The 22,488-nt window shown below is 36.7% G+C and overlaps 2 protein-coding genes across 3 annotated transcripts; one reads left to right on the top strand and one right to left on the bottom strand.

Annotated features, from left to right (window-relative positions):
• Positions 1 to 513: 513 nt before the first annotated feature.
• On the top strand, positions 514 to 4,601 carry LOC149956051 (transmembrane protein 216-like). Of its 2 annotated transcripts, XM_090164591.1 has the most exons (7): positions 514 to 611; positions 1,268 to 1,287; positions 1,889 to 1,982; positions 3,107 to 3,199; positions 3,626 to 3,702; positions 3,769 to 3,827; positions 4,469 to 4,601. In XM_090164591.1, exons 1-7 carry the CDS (start codon positions 593 to 595, stop codon positions 4,485 to 4,487), a joined length of 381 nt encoding a protein of 126 aa, XP_090020717.1. In that variant the 5' UTR covers positions 514 to 592; the 3' UTR covers positions 4,488 to 4,601. The 2 variants fall into 2 exon arrangements, with proteins under 2 accessions (XP_090020717.1, XP_090020716.1); XM_090164590.1 differs by having other exon boundaries at positions 3,626 to 3,827.
• A 1,853-nt stretch (positions 4,602 to 6,454) lies between these two features.
• On the bottom strand, positions 6,455 to 19,461 carry LOC149956050 (PRKC apoptosis WT1 regulator protein-like). The gene is made up of 6 exons (XM_090165383.1): positions 18,513 to 19,461; positions 10,423 to 10,533; positions 9,811 to 9,857; positions 7,798 to 7,966; positions 7,203 to 7,307; positions 6,455 to 6,943 (listed from the first exon to the last, which is right to left on the bottom strand). The coding sequence occupies exons 1-6, from the start codon at positions 18,978 to 18,980 to the stop codon at positions 6,854 to 6,856; spliced, it is 990 nt and encodes a 329-aa protein (XP_090021509.1). The 5' UTR covers positions 18,981 to 19,461; the 3' UTR covers positions 6,455 to 6,853.
• Positions 19,462 to 22,488: the final 3,027 nt, after the last annotated feature.

The following is a 22,488-nucleotide window of genomic DNA, read 5'->3' as shown; positions in this document are numbered from 1 at the left end:
CGCGCTAAACTTCTTACAAGGATACTGGCGCGTTCATCCTTCCTACTTCGCTTCCCTTCCTATCCTCCTTGAAGGCCCCCTAAGTTTGAATTGGGCATAAAGGCGAGTGCATAGAAATCGGTGAAATAACTAGAACGATTTTTATAATATTTCGGTGAGGGCAGATTAGAACTGTACCTCTAGCCGGTGTTTATTATCGGGTGTCCCCACCCCTGTCCCCACGTATCCCCCCGTTGGCGTGGCCGTTACACATATCTCACCCTGATTAATCAGTTATTGTGTGTGTGCTGGTGTCTAAGGCCTCGGGTCGACACCGATGTTTGTGTATCTCAAAAAAAAGTCTTGGTGGTCGTCTGTTGCGTCGTCTTACTGTTGTCAGTTGTAAAAAAGACTAGCTGTCAAAACTGTGACAAAATTTGTCAAAAAAATTTAGGAACTCTAACCTGACAGGATGATGAACTAAATAAACCACCATGCTCTCTTTTTCATTGTAAAGTAATTCACAATATTAATTGTACCTCTTTTTGTTGAAACACCGTTTCTTTGTACTTTGTAGGTTTATACTTCAGTGATGGTGGAGTAGTAGTAATAAATGGCTGTTTTTAATAAAGGTTCCTTTTGGTTTTCCTTCTTTTTAAGCACATGCACTTACTCAAACTTTTAAGCAGATTAATAGTGTTTTCCTTTTGAAGTGCTCAAAGATTGCTCCACATTTGACAGTTGGCATATGTGCTAGATATGAGCTGCCTTTAATAAAATACCAAATATTTACAAAGCTGCCAGTGACGTAACTAGGAACTCCGGGCCCCCCCCCCCCCCCACGAAAAACGACTCGGGGGGGCCCTTTTAAATAGCACCGATTTTAATCATAAACGTTTGTTTGGGGCCCCCCCCCCCGCACTGCGGGGTCCGCGGGGGTGCTATTTACGCCACTGAAAGCTGCCTACTTTTCAAATCCAAGTAAAATGTTGATGATTTTATTTTGCAATTGGCAATTTGAGTGCTATGTCTTTCGGGATGGAGCAAACTGTGAGTGAGACCTCACCAATGGAGAATACAACTTGCTTAGAACTAGGATTGTGCACTTTTTACCAACAAAAAATTTAAAAAGTAAAACACCAAAACATGATAGTTTTTTGTAGTTCCCCCAATAGAAGGCTATTGGATAACTTCATCTAATTTTTTTTCGAGTCATGGGAAAATATGTCATTGACATAATTGATTTCATAGTTTGTTTACCAGTATTTATTTTTCTTTTTTCTTTCAGAAGATGATGCTACAACTGTGGTATCCTTTTTTTTATCATAAGGATAACTTCCTATAATTGACCAGTTTTAAATTTACGTTTTTGCGCTTAACAGCAGCTTTACATTGTGAGGTATAGCAGGCTTATTTACATGGCAGCGGATTTTCATGCTCAAAATTAATTATAAGATCAACCAATTCTAACACTATTTAATTATTCAATTAATTTATTTACTTGTGAACATTACAGAGCTGTTAAGGCTACCCAGCCCTAGCTCTTACTGGAACAGGAGCAACAAAAAATAATAATAATTGTTGAATCAGGGCATACAACTGACTGTTATACACATGTTCTTCATTTCTGAGGGTGGTTATTTTAAAAATTGAGATCTAAATTCATTTGTGTTTGTATTTATTGCCACCAAACTAGCTAGGCAATAATTTAGACAGGTAAAAGAAGAATTTCCTCTTTAAATTTTTTTTTCTCTATTTTGCAATTTTAAAAAAATCGTATGTAATTGACATTTTTGAAATTTCAAAATCCATTAAACTGATAAATGGAAGCTCATTACATAATTAACATTTTCTAAAACAATGTTTTCTGCTTGTAACAAGATATGTTTTACTCTTAACTTGACATAAGCTCTCATCTTTACCTTACCAAATTTTTCTATATTTTGGTGGATTTTTTGCTTTTGTGTACTTCATAGTTGAAATATTTTTGCTAATATACAAAGGTAAGTTTTATTTTGATAAAATATAATTTTTAATTTTCCTTTTTTTTTGGGGGAACAAACTTATGGTGTCGGCCAAAGGCGTTAGACACCAAAAATTTCTACTACTTCCTAAAGTGCTAGCAATATTTTATCAGATAACATTTTAGTTTGTTATATAATTTTTTAATAAGCATTTCAAATTACAGTTGGCTGAGATCTGATGTCTTGTCTTTTTTTTTAATTAGTATGAAATTGTTTGGAATTATTCTATTGACACTAAAACAAATATCTTTAAGTTTATCATGAATATTTTTACACCATGAATATTCAACACGCAATTATTATTATTCTAAAACTAATTTTAAATATTTAGCTTCTCGCAGCCAAGGCCATTGCCCCTGGGACATCATGGACTCTTCAATAAAACAGCTAGTAAATTAATTTAAGAACCCCAAATTCGTTTCTTACTACAGTTGTTGGTCAATTTTAATCTGGATTAATATTAATATCTATACTTGAGACATGGCTTAAAACCAGTGAGATCTTATTGGCTTTAGTAACTTATTACTTGGGTGGCCCTATAATAGGAACAGCTATTGCTTTTAAAGATTAAACCATATGGTATTTATACAGTTGAATATGCATGGTGTTAAATAAATTCAGACTTTTATTAACTCTTTGTTAAATATCCTTCACCTTCACCTTCAGTTCCAATACTTTTTTCGGTGACATAAATGGTGTATTTAATAGGGATGTTAGGTGGCGTAGTCAAAACTATGTGGCACAACCTGCTCAAACTGGGTCATGACACTGAATCTCTGGCTTTGTATGACAGTGCCACGGGTGGACTTTCTCTGAACTAGTTCATGTTACAGTTTCCCCCTGTCTCCAGTGTCACGGTGTAGTTGAGCAGATTCGCAGGCTCGCAGCGCTACTTTTGTTGCCCTTTAAGTTTATCGCAGCAGATTATTTAAAAATTTTGTATTTATTATGCTGTGAATTTCTACCATGACCATTTAATTCCTGGATTGGAAACCCAAGCAAAACTATCGTGGCACTCTTTCATTACTATAATTACTTAAAATATAGCAGCAAAATACTTGGTTGATATACTTGTGCTAATATGATATTTATTATATCATTAGGAGCAGTTTTTCCTTATCCAGTTGGAAATCTAATATCGGAGTTTGTTCTTTTACTATTTGTTTTGTGTACTGAATTAATCAGAACATTTTTGGGTAAGTATGAGTAGAAGTATATATAATATATTTCTTACGAGAGAACTTGAGAAGTATCCATCAAGAACATGAAACATGTTCGTTAGTAGACTCAAAGCAGTTTAAAACAGATGCGAAACGGAACCATTCTAGAACAGCAGCTGTTTTAGGTATTTTATAATAAAGTAGATTTAAACAATCTGAATCAGTGCTAAACTATCTCATTTAACCTTCCAAACTTTTATGGTAAATGCGTGTTGCCATTCTAGTTTTCCTATATTGTTCTGAGACATATTAAAGATAGTACATGTCTAAAGTACAAACTCATTAGCAGTAAAAGGAGACAGGTGCTACTCTCAAAAGCGATATATTATATATTTCTGAAATTTAGGTTTCATAAATTAAATATTACTTGACGAACATTTCTGTTGCTATTTCTGGTTTTAGGTAAAAAGGGTAACCTAACTGAGAGACCATTATCAGTAGCAGTGTCTTTGGGATTAACAGCCCCGGCTGTAATTGGTGTAATTTATTTTTTGCTCTGGCAAACTTATGTACTTAGAATTGAATTAATTATGTGTGGAATTCAGCTATCATTTCAAGGTGCACAATCTATTCTGGGATTGCTTGCGATGTTTACTTTTGCAAAGTACGTATTTAAATTAGCAAAAACGTTTTAGATAATATCTTAAATAAGCTTTGCGTTTGAGGGAAATACAAAGTCTGTTCTAACAAAAACTTTCATTTTCTTTAAATGTAATATTTTTATAAAAATTAGCTGAAATTGTTTTGATGAAATTTATCTTCACTCTCTTAATATCATGTAGGGCACAGAAAAAGGAATGCAGTGGTGTATATTGTACCATCGCATGAATGTATTCCTGTAACCATGAATATTGAACTATATCATTAAACCTTCTGGGGCTAAGATGGGTGGTGCCTCTTGGCATTTAACCTTTTGTCGTTGACTTGATGTATTAAACATTTTCTGAATAGTGCGTTTTCACTGGCAAAGCAAGTTATTTATATTTCTTAGAAAAATATATCTACTACTACAAAATCAGTTGATAATCATTTGTTAATATTTTCTTATTTTTGTTCAATCCAAATGATTAATTTTAAAATTTCCTAAAAAATTTCATTCTAAGCCTTGGCAATGACATTAGTTTCAAAATGTAGCGGCCAATCTACCTAGTGCAGATGGATATTCATGGTTAAAATGAATACATTTTTACCGTAGTTGATACCAAATTTATATTTAACCCGTAGTAATGTTGTTTTTTTTTTCAGATCACCTCAGTTTGGATAAAATTGTTCCATTGGAAAATTTTGACATCACATTTCAATACTCTTTTAAAGTCTTATTTTTTCAGTCTGTCCATTTCCACCAATTATGCAATTAATACTAAAATTTTTTAATCATTAAATAAAAATGTAAATATCATTTACAATATTGGTCTATTTTAAATCAAACGACTTGGAGTAATAAGCCAAAGATGAAATGGTTATTGTAAAATCCATAGTCTTGTAGGCTACCAAATTAACTTTTCAAACACTAACCTTCAATTATGTTTTTAAACATTAAATTTAAATATTTATTAGTTATTTTATGGTTATGCAGTTAAAAACAGTAACTTAATTAAAATAACCATTTTGTTTTAAATGAAATGAAGGTTCTCGGAGTTTCATGTTCAATTTCCAACTCAACGTGGGCCAATAGTGTTCCCCAGGTCCACAATTGATTAATAAGAAATATTTAATGAAACTACAGTACACTTATCGAAGAGGGACTCTCATTTAGTACAAGCATTCCGTCGACAAAGAGTTCTATCATCAAATTGCCTTAAGTTATGTGCCTTACACTGCCTTTGAATTATATCTTAAGAGTTCTGATTAATTGATAATGAGATGCAAAAAATGAGCTTCCAAGTGCTTAAATCTCTCATAGAAGGTAGTATTTCGATATAACAGTTTCAGTTGCTCACCCTGTAAACAAGGATTTTTTTTTACACAAGCTTAGTTTATTAACAATTCTGTACATGTTTATTGAAATGTGACAACCATGGACTGTATAAAACACCTCGACAGTCAGTTTAAGAAATGCCCAATTCATTCTCTCAGTAGTGTTGTTTGACCATTTAAAAATGGAGCAAAATTTTTAATAGTTAATCCTTAATTTATTTACTTATATGGTATAAAATCACTTAAGGTTTAAGAACAACGCTTCAAGTACCATTATTAGTCTCTTCAGTTTACCGTTGATAATCAAGTTGCAAGAGACAACCTACTGCTGGCTCTAAAAATGATGTTTCCAAATGAAGTAGTGTCGAACAAAAAGATAAGCTCAACCCATGGGGTTTAAAGTGCGGACCTATTCAGGGTGTTAAATAAATTCCTATTGTAAATAATTGTTTAGACCTAAAAAATTCTTAACCTGATTATGAAGTCTACATGTAAGCTACAAGTGAACTTAGCATGCTGTGTGTAACTTCCAGGTAGCGATGGCAAGAAATCTCCTTCACTAGCTCATTATCACTTAAGACCTACGCCTTTTGAAAATTAAAAAGCTTAATTAAGTAACAAAAACTGGCATTTAATTCAATGCAATAATGACATTATCGAATCTGCATACCAAATTGAAAAAATACTTGCTTCGTTTCTGAAGGTACTTACTTTGATATTTGAGATGAATGTGTCATTCTACTAACAAAATGAGAGGTAAAACTACTAGCTTTATCTCAGTAGCTGAAGAATAGTGTTCCAACTAAGTTTAAACCCTTTTAATGATCCCAGATTCGTCGCCAAAAGAGCTTGTTTAGACATATATGTTATGATATTTTTAATAAAACATTGCACAACCATCACCTGAAAATTATACCTTTGAATCACAAGACTATTTAAAGTTTTCCATTGAGGAAACCAAAGTTTTAGGGTGAGGAAGATAAATGACAAATTTTACCAGTGCATATTTATTCCACTTTTCACCGAAAAGCATCTGATCAAATTGAAAATAGCATAAATGCATTAAAAATGTTATAGGAAATTTTAAGATAATAATTTGAGTTCTAATACAGCATATTATTGAGATTTTGAGGCGGGTCTCTGTGTTATTTTAAATTGTATTAGAAAAGTCATACGGTAAAGGATGTACCCAGTAGTACAAGCACTCTTTAAAAGTTATTACAATGTATTAATTTTCTCAAAATCGAAATTTATCTTGATATAGAGTACTTCATAACATTATTTTTTCATATGAAATTTAAGCCCGAAAAAGTATTTTAGAGTTCTGTAGCTAATCTTTATTTTGGCCACAGTCTTAAGTATACACATGTATATTACAGACTAGAAATCGTACATACTTTAAATAAAAATGTCAGCACCCAGGATTATTTGATTAAGTGTCGCTGTTTAATCTCTTGTTTCATTATGATAACTTTTAAAAATGGGAACATTATATTTTCGTCTTAAATTGGATACTGGCACTTAGCTGCCAGTACATTAATGTAGAAAAATATGAAAGCATATGAGTAACATATTTAAGTATATAGCTGTCTAATGCAGCTTGTTAAGCTAAATATCAGATCAATAAAACATTGTATAAATAAAAAATATAAAAATTGCATTTTTCTTCAGTAAAAGTTATTATCAGTATACGTGGGTAGCAACTTTAGCGAGTTAGTTTAATCGAGATTCAGCCATAGTTTTTAGCAAAGACCTGTTTTCTTCTTGTAGTTTCTTTCTAGCTAAATCCATCGTCGACAAGTCCTGCAAGTGTGAGTCAGTTAAAATATTAGGATTACAATGTATTTGAAGCTGTGAGGCAACTATAAGGCAGAGTGAGGTAATTGGGGGGAATTTAGACAAAAACTATGCTACAATAATCATTAAATGGCGTTTATACTTCACCAGAAATGGACAGATTAATATTAAATTTCAAGCATCTGGTCTACGTCTTGTTTGGGTATAGTAAGCCTCGCTTGGCCAATGACTCAAATCTTCATTGCTTTTCAGTGAGTATGCTTACCCTGCTTAAATTATTATTAGTTTGTTCCAGATTCGAAATTCTATCATCTCTTTCTTTTAACAAATCAAGTAGTCTGCAATTTTCCTCCCTTGCACGCTCCAGTAACTAAAAAAATTATATAATATTGATTAGAGGGTCCATAAGGGTCATCTGGATTTTCATAATTATATCAATACATAAAATATAATTAAAGGATCCTTAAACTACTACGAAGAAAATAAGACCAGTAAGATCAAAAAATTTCCAATACTTTTTGGAAAGTCAATTAAGTTGTTTAAAATTCATTATACTTTTATTGCTTAGTTTGATCACGGTCAACTGTGATCTCGCGCTATAGGGGCCAACCCATTCGTTGAAGTTTCTATCTACGAGCAAAAGATCTGTATGGTTTAAGCGCCCCTAGCGGAATATTATTTTTAGAATAGTTTTTGCATTGAAGCCAATATAAAAAACTGTATGAATGCCTTGCTCATGGAATTTTGGCAAATAAATTGGCCGCTATATAGCGTGAGATCAAGTTGGCCATGGTTTGATTGACACAGTAGTTTTAATGCACGAGTTTAAGATTTTTAATGTAAAATTATTAACAAAATACCTCTTCTAGATTCTCACTGCATGGTGTTTCAGGTCTTCCATTTATTGCAGGTCTTGATCCAACCTCAATTGTACCCCCTTCATGTAACAGGCTAACTGCTGAATCAGACTGGTTCACTGCACTGTCATAATCTTGATTATCCTCATCATCTGCATCCAAATCTGATGGACTACAAACAAATAGTCTTCAATATTAGTGTTTACACAGTATTAACATCATTTTTGGTGGAGTGCGGGTACTCTAAAACTGAGAGTATTCAAACAGGGTTGCCACAAAATTTTTAGATTCAAATTCCCTTACTATTCCCCGACCATTTTAAGAGATTTTCCCTTACTTTTTAGGCCTATTTTTAAATTCCCTGACTTTCTGTAATTTGCCACCACCCTCCTACGCATTGTAACCCGGCCACCTGAATTAATGGCTTTAAAAGTTGCTTGATGACTTAAGCCTAAGGTGGTGCCTTGGGTATTAGCCTAGCTGATTATTATTTCCCTGACGTGTGGCAACCCTGTCAAATATTTTATTGGCGAGTAAATGTTTTTGGAAGTTCCATTTCTTCCAAGATCATATTTTTTTCCACTTACTATTTTAGCTACCATAATAACAAACTCTGGTACATGATACCAAAAAAAAAACTACCTCAGCATGTCTGGTCCACATGGCAGGCAATTTTTCAGTATTCCCGGTTTTGAAAAATGTGTGCAAAGCTACAGCCTCTAATCGACAGGCTAGCGTTTTAGGTACTTATTGGATATCTATGCTTTTCTCGTTTTAATATTTTACATTCAATCTTATGCAGTACTACCAAAGAAGAGATAAAACGCCAAAACACTGGAAAATTGTTCCTGTGTTTTAATCGAATAAATATACTTTCTTTTAAACCTTGTAATTTTTAATATCAATAAGTCAATTTAAATTTAGTAAATTGAAATAAATTAGAATGATTTGTACTAACTTTCTATAGGACTCAAATTGGACTTAAATGATTTTTAGAGGACAAGAGACTCACCCAAATCGAATTTTCTAGGACTTAAAACTCAAACAAGTCCAATTTTCCAAGAAAAATGGGACTAACACACCATTAATTTTCCAAATGAGCTGTTTTAAGTGGTTCAAAAATATTACATGATGTAGTAACTATGCAAGTGGATAATTTTAATGAAAATTAAAATTTAATTATGCTATCTGAAACTATACACTTGCTTTGTTAAAAGCCAAAAAAAGGTAACGCATAAAAAAATTTAAAATATCTTTTAGATTGGGTTTGTGAGGTAAAACCCGACCTATCACTCTGGCCAAAAGTACATTGTGCAGTTTACTATTATAAGAGGTTATTCTTAAAAAAAATTAATGAAAGTGTATATTTATTTTACTTTTATTGACTTTTTAATTTGAATAATACGAGACCCCTTTGTAAATTGAAAAGGAAATCTCAATTAAGAGCTTTTATAACTATTATTAGAGCTATTGACAAACTGGCGTAAGTTTGATATCACTATTGCGGGGTTAGTAATAATAATAATTATCAGCTGGGCTAATACCTAAGGCACCACTTTAGGCCAAGGTCAGCAACTTTTAACTCTACTAATATAGAGAATTAATCACGGCATCGCCTTTTATTCCTTTAAAGTTACACTGTGGAACTTCTAATTTGTAATAAATGCTAATTATATGGGACATAATGCCTATAGAGCTTTGAAAATAATTAGAACATACACTACCTTCTGGAAAATGGTAATAAAAGGTAAAAATCTAGCTCTTAATTAATAGGTTGCTAATGGATATGGCCTTGCCATGCTAACAAGTTTAAGCAAAGCATGACTTTAAGGAACCCATCACGGTCACATGATTATTTGTCAACAATAATAATTCAGTGATTTGTGACAAAAATTATGTCAATGCAGCTGTTTTAACGCAGGGCTCAGCTACAACATATCCCTACGAGTGAGTACTGAATTAGAAAGACCAATGCTGATATTTTAAATCAACCACAAATTTAAAATGTATTTGTACCTTTTATTGTTCCTCACAGGGTAGCATTTCAGTGCTAGGGATTCGCCCTGAAAAAAATATAAAATTATTAAAATTTTATTTAAGTTAAAATGTATTCTATCTAAGATGTATGTCAGCCATGAAATTTTAAGAAAATACAGTTTTTTTTCACATTGAAGAGGTATAAAGGAATCACTTTTAAATATTCAGTATTAAATTTCTAATAGAATATTTCTAATTTTCCATGACTTCGAGCCTAAAATAGTGGGCAGTTCGGAAACTCAGATTTGGGCAGTGCTATTTATAGGAGATGTCGTGGTCGATGGGTCTTTCCGGTACATATTGACAAACTCAGCTAATTTTGCTGAACTAAGTTACTTATTTACAGCCCTTTTTTCTATCATCATTTTGTCAAAATATTCGTCTGTTACAAATTCTGAATTCAGCGCTTTTATTGCTTATTGAAATTATGTTTTGGGGGTTCAGTTGGTATTTGGGCAGTTCTAAAAAAATGCTTCTTTTAGCCCCTGCATGACTTATTAGAGGAATTTAATAATGTAAGGTCTCAAAGAACAGAATAAAAGATCATGGCCTAATTATAACTACAAATAACCCCCACGTAAAAGGGCATACATTATTTGAAGTCTTCTCAACTTGAGCTTCATTTAGTGCTGTGTTACGTTTCGTTTCATTTGACATAGACAAGAGTTCATCTTCGTCTTCACCAGTGCTTCCTCCAGTGCTCTGACAAAAAACATTTTCTTGATTACCATCACCTGCTTGTTCATCAGCAAAAGAATTTCTCAACTATTAACATTAACTATTATAATGAGAAAACCCTGCTCTGAGACATGCCACACGTTATTTCTTAAGGGTTTTGATTGGTGACAGTAGAGAAAGTCTGAGGCCTCACATTTATTGTGTCTCTATATCACCATTTTTATTGACAGCAGTTACCTTGGCTAACTTCCAACTCTCTGGAAAGAAATGGCTTTAAAACAGCATATTAATTATTCTTGCCATACATCTTGCAATCGCAGTTTCCTTTGGTTTCTCAATTGCCTTACGGGTGATTAAAGTGTAAGGGCCGCAAGGTGGCGCCAGCCATAGGAGCTGGCATATCGCCAGCTGATAAGAGCTCTTATCCCTTTATAAACCCCAGACAGAGTAAGAGTAGAGGAGAAGGGGGTCTAGACCGGCGGTTGATGTGGTTTGTTAGTTTGGGGCTCTCAATCCCAAGGGGTAATTGAAAGCAATAAAGCATATTGTTGATCCCATAAATCGTTCGTCATAAATTAGTGCGTTACATTTGGTGGCCAATGGGGGGAAATGAATTGGGAATTGAATTGGGAGTACGAGAACGAAGTCGGGAAACTGACAAAGCGGAATCTGGCAACACGGGAGAACAAGTTTCATTTTAATCCCGCCAACGTGCCAACGAACACGCTGAGAAACATCGGCCACAGGAAGAAGAAAAAACCCCGACTCCGAAACGAAAGGTTCGTTGAATAATCAAATATTAACAAAACAAATGACAAAATAGCTTGGTAATTACGTAAAGGATAAAAGAAATAATCCGAAAGCGTAAAATAGAAGCATCATAATGGATGCGCAAACAAAAGCCAAGGCCTAAGAAAATTTGTCCTTTTTTTGTTCTGATATTTGAGACTACTTTTGAACCCATACAACAATGTGGTCTGAGGTAATGTTACTTACTGGTTATGTGCTTATATGGTTCTTAACATGGATCGCAAGTTATGCGTTTCCAACTTCAAGACTTTGGTATATTTTGTACAAAATGCTATCGTTATGGCCAAAGGTTTTATGCCTGCTATTGGTAAGCATATTTAGAATAATTAGGAGTGGAAGTCGACTCATAGAAGGTTTGGTAGTAGGGGCCGACAATTTCCTAGATGGCTCGTACCAATGGACAAGAAGACCAAGACCTAATACTAATATTTCGTCTAGTCACAATCCCACTCCATCCACACCACAGCAACGCACCAGTCTAACAGTGGCCTCAGCCGAGCGACGACACCGTGAAGCCTTGATGATGTTCAGACAGGCAACTGGGCAAAATGGAAACCAAACACCACAAGGAACGCCAGTTCGAGGTAGTCCGGGATTACCAACAGGGATAGCTCCCATGATAGGTAATACAGGTCCAAGCGCTCCACCATTGCCTGCAACATTCCAACAATCAATAGGGTCATCTACACAGAATCTATCACCACGACATGTACATTTTCATGGTACTGGTGTTCAAGGGTATGTACCGTCACCAAATAGATTATCTTTGGGTTCAACTATCCAGCCAGGGACGAGATTATCCTCAGGAAGCGGACACAGTGGAAGTACGGCAGGAGTAAACCCGTTCCAACAAAGCCAGGGACTAAGTACTACAGCTGGTGCGAATGTAAGTTCTATCAAAATACCAGTACCGACTTTTTCGGGGGTTAATGAAAATCCAAGAACGTTTATGAAAGAGTTATATACATTTGCTAATATTAAACAATTGAGCCTAGAAGGAATAGCAGCCATGTCCAGAAGTATATTCCTTGGTGAGGCGAGAGTATGGTACGAGGAATTTGAACTAGAACATGATCCCTCTACATGGACATGGCCACAGTTTGAAAGAGAGTTCACAAAGAGGTTTATGAACAGTGGTCGAGAGGATCAAATTCGAATGGAAATCGATTGGACCCAGCAACAACTCGATGAACCGGTAACACAATTTATATATAAAATAGAACGTAAGAATTTGTCGCTGTTACAACCAATGACGAAACAGCGATTAGTGGAAGTATTAAAACGAAATGTCTTGCCTATCTATGCACATCACTTGGTTACATTTCAAAGTGACAATATAGGAGATCTGAGACAAATGTTGATAAAGATGGAACAGTTATTTGGTCCGAAAGATATCTCAACGAACGTCGCAACAGAAATAGAAAAAACTATATATAATCAACCATGTTTGAATTGTGGAAAAACAGGTCACCCGCAGAGTCTTTGCCAGTCAATATCGGGACCAAGGGTCTACCGTCCCCCAGCATCTAGAGGAGGCAGAAATACTTATCGACAAAAAAAACCTGTCCCGACAACAGGAGAGTCTGGTGAAACGGGAAACGAGTAAGGGGATTGAAAGGTGCAGGGCATCAATCCACCACAAACGAACCTGCCATAATGACGATGCAACTTCTACAATCATTCGGTATTTATATTACTTTAAACAATACCAAAAAACAGTTGGCCTGTGTAGACACAGGTGCTGAAGCAAGTTTTGTGACCCTTAAATATTTAAAAACGATATCACTAGACAGTGAATTGATTAAAACTAATGATATATGTTTTCAAGCTAGTGGCGAGACTTTACCAATTTTTGGCCAAATAGAGCTATCAACCAATCTTGACGGAATCCATACGGGAGTAGTACTTTTTAACGTTGTTGGATCTCTACCATGTCCAATCCTGCTCGGGACAGACTATTTCACAAGCCTTGGAGCAAAGATAGACTTCAAAGAGAATACCTTTAAGTGGGACAAGCATTCAGTTACGTTGTATCCAATGACAACAGAGGACAGCGCAAAAGAGCGCTCTGTCTCGGAAAAGGTCATGGCTGAAGTGAAATCAGTAATCAATATAGATAATACAACAGAACAACAACGTGGTGAGTTAACACAATTACTAAAAGAATTCCCAGCAGTGGTAACTGACAAGAAAGGCAGTACCGATTGGATCTATCATAAGATCACTATCAAACCTGGTACTAAGGTCGTAAACCAAAAACCACGCCAGCTAACGAGAAAAGAACGAGCCATTGTGGAAGGTGAAGTAGACCAAATGCTACGAGATGGGATAATAGTACCCTCGACATCACCATATGCTAGTAGAGCGCATATAGTTGGTAAGAAAGATGGAGGGTTGCGATTCTGTGCGAATTATAAAGAACTGAATGAATGCATAGAAGACGATCCATATGGTTTTCCACGAATAAATGGTATTCTTGATTCAATAAAACAACCTAAATATCTAAGCAAACTCGATTTAAGAGCAGGTTTTTGGGAGGTGCCAATGGAAAAAGGAAGCGAAAAGTATACAGCGTTTGTGACGGAAAGTGGTAAATATGAATTCAAGTACATGCCCTTTGGTCTCAAGACGAGTCCAGCAACCTTCCAAAGATTGATGGACAGAGTCCTAAAACATGGAAATAGATTGGGAGTCGCCTGGTACTTGGACGATATCATCATAGCTAGTCAAACCTGGGCCGAACACCTAAAGGCTCTGAGATGGGTTTTGTCACAACTACAAAAAGCCGGCCTAACGCTCAAGCTGTCCAAATGTTCGTTTGCCTGCAATAAAGTGTCAATATTGGGACATCAAGTCAGTACCGAAGGGATATGTATAGATCCGTCTAAAGTCAAAGCGATCCGAGAGTATGTAATTCCAACTAACACCTCGGAACTTGCTACTTTTTTAGGAATGGTAACTTATCATACCCGCTTTATCCCAAACTTTGCTGATTTAATAGCACCGTTACAGTTTCTAAAACGCAAGAATGTTCAATGGAGATGGACGAAGGTAGAGCAAGCGACCTTCAACTCACTGAAAGAACAGATTGCAAAGGCTGTAATGCTGCATGTACCAGATCCAGACCTGCCCTATATTGTAACTACAGATGCAAGCCAATACGCAATTGGAGCCATGTTGTCGCAAATCCAAAATGGAATAGAAGTACCGTTATCTTACGCCAGCCGGATTTTCAGAGGACCTGAGGTACGATATAGCACACCCGAAAAAGAATGCTTAGCTATTGTTTATGCCATAGAGCAATTTCGACATCATTTACATGGTCAACACTTTACAGTAGTTACCGACCACAAGGCTTTGAAGTGGTTATTTAATTTAAAGAACCCTAAGAGTAAACTATTACGATGGGCTATTTTGTTGCAAGAATATACTTTTGATGTTGTCTATATTCCGGGGAAGGCGAATAGAGTCGCTGATGCACTGTCCCGCTCTGTAACGGAATTTGATAAAGGCAAAATAATATCATCAAAGACTCTAATGACTATCTATTTAGCCGCAGGAAGTCAGATGTTGGAACCCATTACAAAGCAAGACATCATGAAAGAACAAGAGGGAGACAAACAATGGGAAGACATTATGGTTGATCTCCGGAAAGGTAAAAAACATGATTTATATGAAATATGTAATAATATTCTGTGTAGAAAGGCCACACCATCGAAACCAAGGAAGATAGTAATACCCCATGGCCTACATAATAAGATGTTCGAGATGTATCATGATCATCCTGTTTCTGGCCACAGAGGATATACTGCAACAGAGAAAAGAATCACCACCAAGTATTACTACCCAGGACTGAGAAAACTGATAGCGGAAAGAGTACGTAAATGTGTCACCTGTCAACAATACAAAGCAACAAACCATAAACCAGCAGGTAAAATGATGTCCAATACCACTACCGATGGTCCAAATCAATTGGTTGGGATTGATATGATGGGTCCACTACCAACAACCGCTCGAAATAATCGATACATCGTAGTAATAGTCGATTACTTCACTAAGTATGTCGAGTTATTTGCAATTAAAAACATAACTGCCTTTACAGTCGCAAATGTGTTCCTAAAATATATATCACGTCATGGCTGTCCCGAACGCATCCTTTCCGACAATGGGACGCAGTTTACGTCAGCTGTATGGAACGAAACGTGCCAGCTATTGAAGGTAAAACCTGGACTCACCACCCCATATCACCCTCAAACAAACCTAAGTGAACGGGTCAACAGAGTACTGGGTGAACAAATAAGTATATACGTAGGTAACTCTCATAACAAATGGGACTTGGGCCTGGATTTGCACCAATTAGCAATAAACTCAGTATACCACTCTACGATTAAAACGTCCCCATTTTATCTAACTTATGGTAGAAATGTTACTCTACCGTGGGATGATGAGAACCAGCATAAAGCAGCAGATGAAATAGATCCAGCCACCTTAAGGGAGTATGAACAAAATACGTTAAGCGAGCTACATAACGCCTTAGATAGTGCACGCAAGTATGCAGTCATAGCACAAGCAAAACAAAAGTTGTACTACGATAAGCAATATACGAACTCTGAACTAGAGGTTGGCCAATTGGTATGGAAAAGGTCCCACAAACTCTCCAATAAAGAGGCAGGTGTGATGGCAAAATTGTTACCAAAATGGGAGGGCCCGTATAAAATAGTAAGGAAGCATGGCCCGTTAACATATGAGATACAAGATTGGCAAACTGGACAATATAAAGGCAAATGGCACATTAATGAACTAAAATTTTATATCAGACAGGATTCTAATGGCGACTTTCCTGACGTAATTGATGTCACTTTACCTACAACAGAGATGGACGAAGACGATTCAAATACGACCGAGACGGACTCAATACCCCAAGAGGAGGGTGATCAAGAAGCAGAAATGCTAGAATTTAGTCTTATAGAACCAGAATCAGTATTAGCAGAACAAGAACAACAGACCGAAACCATAAATAACGTGTCCAATGTGGTGAACGAAACATCGTCTGATCCCACATACCTCACGCCTTTATTGAAAGGTTGGGTCCGAGAACTAGTCTATCGAAAATCCCCAAAACTGGGCCGAGTAGGTGATGTATACTACTATACACCTATACCTACCGTACAACAAATACGATCTCTAAAAGAATTAGAACGGAAATGGAGGTATTTGGGAGATGCTACCAATGGGTTGGATACCAGTATGTTTTTATTTAAACCCACTCCACTTCCTGGAGCACCTACCACCCAAGAAATCGTCCGAAATGCAAAATAAAGGGGCCGATCTATATATTGATTGTCCTAAGGGTTGTTAATGATGATATTCTGACCCGAGTGTTTATAGATATTATAGATAATAATAAAACATCTTTCTATTATAGAATGGAGAAATCCTATGTCTTGTTCCTAGGTGAAGATGAGTTGCCAGTAAGGGCAATCGTCAGAGGTAATCTGCCATTTCCAGTGATTCCAAAGCACATTATCCGTATGCTGAATTACCAAGGTGACATTACGCACGCTGATGAAGATAAATTTCAACACCGATACGGAGTAGAAGGAGTAGTTTGCACCATAGTAATCCCAATGCGGTTTGGCGAGGAAAAAGCTTTAGACGTTCATGTAGGGGTAACCTCCATCCAACAGGATAACATACTTATAGATCCAGCTACGGAATACAGACTGATGGGACTCCCAGAAGAGGAACCATTGCCCAGAGGACCTTATTCCTTTTCTTCACTACCAGACACTCCACCAAAAAAGAGCGAACCGACTGTGAAGTTCGTGTCATCAGGATGTTCGACTACAGTGGAGCAGCGCACGGTTTCCTTTGCGCCTTCTGTTCCTAAACAATCTACAAGCAGGCAGATCATCCTCCGAGACGGCCAACAAACCACTACAAACAATGATCTGTCACAACGACGACAACACTGCTATAGATGCGGCAAAAGAGGACATCTGGTGAGGCAATGCCACACACAACGGAGGGTATTGCGTACCAACGAGCAAAGACGAGTCCACGGGTTGAACGAGCAAAGACGAAGTGCACTCCCTAGGCCGTACAAGTACAGATTCTAACTTTGTTAATAGTATAACGGACTAGTAGCTCGGGAATAAGAAAAATTTGACTTTGACGCGCATATACCAAAAGCATATATCATTAATTCAAATTAATTAAGTGTTTAAAAATTTTATAGTGTAGAATAACAAGTGTATAAAAAAATTAACCAACTAATAGCTTAGTATAAAAATTTGTATTAAATAGTAACAAAAATAGATATCAAATCGTATATTAAATAATTGTACATATGTGGGAAAAAGAGAGACCGAAACTAACAACAAAAAAAAACGGGGGAGAATGTAAGGGCCGCAAGGTGGCGCCAGCCATAGGAGCTGGCATATCGCCAGCTGATAAGAGCTCTTATCCCTTTATAAACCCCAGACAGAGTAAGAGTAGAGGAGAAGGGGGTCTAGACCGGCGGTTGATGTGGTTTGTTAGTTTGGGGCTCTCAATCCCAAGGGGTAATTGAAAGCAATAAAGCATATTGTTGATCCCATAAATCGTTCGTCATAAATTAGTGCGTTACAAAAGTTAGAGCTTTGGTAGCATAGTTAATCATGATGGCCTTGTTGGAAGATAATGATGTCAAGAAATAGATCACTCTATCAAAGGGAATTGTTTATATTTAGTCTAATTACTATCTCTGGAAGATTTCTCTAGTTTACTTTATTTCGTAGTTAATATGAAAAATTATAAGATTCTTTGGGATTTCTATTAGGTCCCTGAGAGTAATTTCTTGATAAAATCATCATTGACAAGACCATCCCCAAGGCTTGACTGTGTTAATTACTGTCAGCATGCAACACCTTTGGAAAATTAATTGGGTTGATAATATCTCCACCATTGGCCTAATTTTAATATTTATGTTTGATTCACAAAGGTAGTCTACACTATTATCATTAAAAATCCGACGGGATTACTAGGGGTTGAACTACAGCGGATAAAACCATCAGAGGGGTTGAGAACCTGAATAACATCAAATTAAGGGCTAATAAATTGAATAAAGCATTATACTGAGTAAAGAGTTTCATGGGGGTTACCCCTTATATTGACATTGATATTCTAAAATTTGAAAAAATATATAGACGTACTTCAGTGGAAGGCAAATGGACAACTCCAGTACTTCTCCTTTTCTCTCTTAGTTTTCGCCTTTCACGCTGGGCTTTCCCTTTATTTACATGATTAGGTCTTGGACACCTTTTGTCTTTTGCTCTTGATGATGGTTTCGGTGAGACATCATGATCTCCAGCACCACCTCCGCATATCCCCGAACCACCAATATCCCCACCACCAGGAACATTTGATGAAGAACAGGCTCCTACAGTTCCATGCAGGCCAGAGATACAGGCTCCAGTCCCTGATAAGGAACCAGGTAATCCTCCCGAAACTCCACCAATAAATCCAGCTGCAGTTCCTTCTCCATCTCCATCTTGAGTATTACCTAAACGACATGTTGGAGTATTACGTGCGTTTGCTCTAGCTGATCTAATTCTTGATCGTCTGGAACTTAATTCAAAATCTTGATCAACGTCCTCTTGACTTAAAGAGCTTGAAGCCATTGTGTTACTAAGTATGATTGTAACCTCGAAAAAAAGAGCCTGAAAACGTTCTCTTCTGACATGTAAATGCGCTATGCGGTGTTTACGAATACATAGTAACTCGCAATCTACTATCCGTCTATGGTACAGTTAAGCCTCTGCCAAGAGTTGTCAGTTGAATGGGATTTATTTACATCGCACGATTTACATTTGCCAGAAAAAGCCTCAACGAAATTCCAAGAGATTGCGACCGTCTCTTTCAAAATACGAGCAGCGTTACCCTAGCAAAAATTACAGATAATATTTTACGTTCAGAAACTTGGCGATACAATTTATAACCCCTTTATTATGAAGTATCACGCGTAGGCCGTCTGCCTGCTCGAAACATCAGCAGCTGTAATCTAAAAATAGCTCCATACGTAACGCTAAACCCTATGAATTGTGACGTCAAATCCATAGACATAATAAAGAAATAGACCCAAGATTCTACGGGCGGTTAATGCCGAGGCGACGCCAAGCAGACAACCGGTATTTGTTCCGTATTCCTGTGGTACCCAGTCTTGGAAATAACACAAGTGACACGTCCACTGGTCCAAAAACAGTTAATTAATTGCTTGGACCAGTTTTTTAATTAAAATACTGGGGGTCACTGGTCCGTAGGACCAGTTTAATAATTCACTTTTTTTATTGGCATTGAGGCGGGACCAGTTTAAAAATTCAAGCTTTCTTCCAATTTCTACTCCGACTTTTTTCTTTCTAACACAATAAATGTCACACTAGAGATGAAGGGCTTACGAAGTTACCAGCAACCTTTAGTAGTGGTATTAAGTTACGATGAATAATGAAGTAAAACACCACATGGCGCGATTCACGATTCGCGCCTTCTTGAATTATAAACATTTATATGGTTTCTAGAGTCTAGACCTATCCACATTTCACATTCCATAAAAAATAATTTATAATGGGACCATTAGAAGAAAAAAATCATGGTAAGGGTCACTGGACCTAAGGACCAGTTTATTTTTGTAGATAGTAGGGGTCACTAATCCTAAGGACTACTTTTAAAATATTCCTTATTTCCAATACTGGTTGGCATCAAGCTCCCGGGGTAAAAAGGTTATTCATAAAGCCTCATCTGGGGTCCTCCCTCCTCCTCCATGGTCTGTAGCATTGTAGCAGACGGTTAGATCCATTGAGTTGGTAATATTAATCTAGAGGTCCAATCTAAACGTCGGATTTCAGTATTTCGCGAAACAAGTTTTTAAAAAATAAGAATACTGCCGTCTGCTCCAAAATGACGAGAAAACTTTATCATTCTACCCGTGGCGCCGTCTATCTCTCAATAGTTCGTTCAAATAAGACGCGTTTTCCGGAAAAAAAAATGGATGGCGCCACGGGTCATATGATAACGTTTTCTCGTCATTTTAGAGGAGACGACACATTCGAATTTTCAAAAACTTGTTTCGCGGGGAGCAGATTTGATTGGACCTCTAGATTAATATTCCCAACTCAATGGTTAGATCATAGGCGCTACCTAGGAGAAGATAGTGCTGTGCTGTTACGTACGTCACCTAGACTCGTTTCGGTCGCGAATAGAAGAGTGACCAAAATTGTTGGTAAACCCCGAATTTTTAAAGGGTCCTGACCAGGCCCGACAAGAGAGGGGGGAAGCCAGTACATTTTACTGGGGCCCATGCAGCATAGTGGCCCGGGTTTGAACAATCAAGGCATACTTCACCCTGGTTTAGCTCAGAAAGAATATAGCTCTCTTTTGGGCCCGAAATTTATATTGAACCGGTGCCCAGGCCCGCTCTCGGCGGCCCTGGGCCTGACCCTAAGTTTTTGAATTGTATAAACAATTAATATTAATAAATTTAGAACCAATCTAACCTTATTTCCGAGCCTGCCCTCTATACGGTCCATAGAAATGTGGATTATGGTCCCCCGTCTTTACCATTTAATAGCAGATACAGGTCATAAAACCAGTCACTTAATTTTTAATTTTTCAAACCCTAGATGGCTATTTGCCAAATGCAACCGATTCTTTAGCCCTTTAATTCGTGTGACAAAAGTCACAAAACGCGTAGCAACGGTTATCAAAGTAGTTCCCTCACTCACAACAGGGGAAGGCATAGGGGTCACAAAAAAACTGGTTTTGAAGCACACTGCAAGTCTGGTTTTTATGTTACCCGTATGCCTCCCCCTGTTGTGAGTGATTTATCCCTTTAAGCAAAAGACCTAGGTAGAAACCTAATTTAACCTAATTTAAATTAGGCTAGAATCACCTTTTCTGATTTAACTCAGCCTAGCCCTTGATATTGAACACTGGAAAAGGTTAAGCCATCAATTAAAAAAATCAGCTTAGATAATCCACAGACAATGAAAATGGGAACCGTTGCTACGTTTAGTCGCTTTCTCTTCTCAGTAACCGACCATGGACCAAAAAGCCAAGGGCGTATTTAAGGGAGGGGGTTGGGGGTTCAACCCCCCCCCCGAAATGCTGATGACTGGGGGGGTGCCTAATAAAAATCAGTGAAACTTCCGTCAGCAACCCCCCCTTGAAATTTTCCCTTAAAACCCCCCCTGAAATAAAATCCTGGATACGCCCTTGCAAAAAGCTACATTCTATTTACTCTTAGTAACATATATTGTTACTTATGCTCTTAATTAATGAACCTTAATTAATCTATAATAAATATATTTTGCACTTATGTTATTTATTGGCGCTGGGGTACTGTTTTTTAGGGGTCTCATTTTAGGAGTGTCATCTCTCTGTGGTGCTAGGTTTCGTGCGTAGTTTTAATCTTGGTCACAATTTAAGTATCTGCCTACCAACCGAATTTTAAATTGAATATATGAAAGCTCGATCAAAATTATGTGCCCATGATGCTGCCCTACGTTTCAGAAACGCATTATCTTCAAAAATGGCATTTCGAGATAAATCGAATAACAATACTACAGTATTTAGGTAACTGAAAACTAGTTTTAAGGGGTTTCTTTTAGTCCGCAATCTAAATTAAGTAAATCTCAGAATAATTGGACATAAACCCCCCTTAAATACGCCCTTGTTTGTACGTTTATATTTGGATAAAACTCTTGTCAAAAATGTATTATGAGGTATAATAATACCTCATTATTCCTCATAAGTATGCCACTAGCTCTATTTCTTCACTAACGGTTTGTTTCACAGATATTGGGTCATCCATACCCTACGTAATATTTGATGTAATATTTGACGTCATCTAATCTCAAATGCTGATTATGCCGTCGCTCAATTAGCTCTACTTCTGATAATCCGACGGCCATTATTTTAGTAAACCAACCGGTTTGAACAAGGCTTAGGAGCTAAAATGAACTACAATATACTGTCAAGTTCTGTTAATGCAATTAATGAAGTTTTCGGAGACTCACGTTCTAAAATAAATTTACATGGTCAAATAAAAGAAGCAGGTTTATTGAAAAAATAGTTTGATTCAGGTTGAGCTTTTCTGGGGCATCTACAAGGGAGTCTTTGCAGATTATTTTGTGC

This window comes from Leiobunum rupestre, chromosome 2, assembly GCF_980474605.1.
Source record: "Leiobunum rupestre chromosome 2, qqLeiRupe1.1.hap1, whole genome shotgun sequence".
Classification (NCBI taxonomy): Eukaryota; Metazoa; Arthropoda; class Arachnida; order Opiliones; family Sclerosomatidae; genus Leiobunum; species Leiobunum rupestre.
This window is presented reverse-complemented; position numbering and strand designations above follow the sequence as displayed.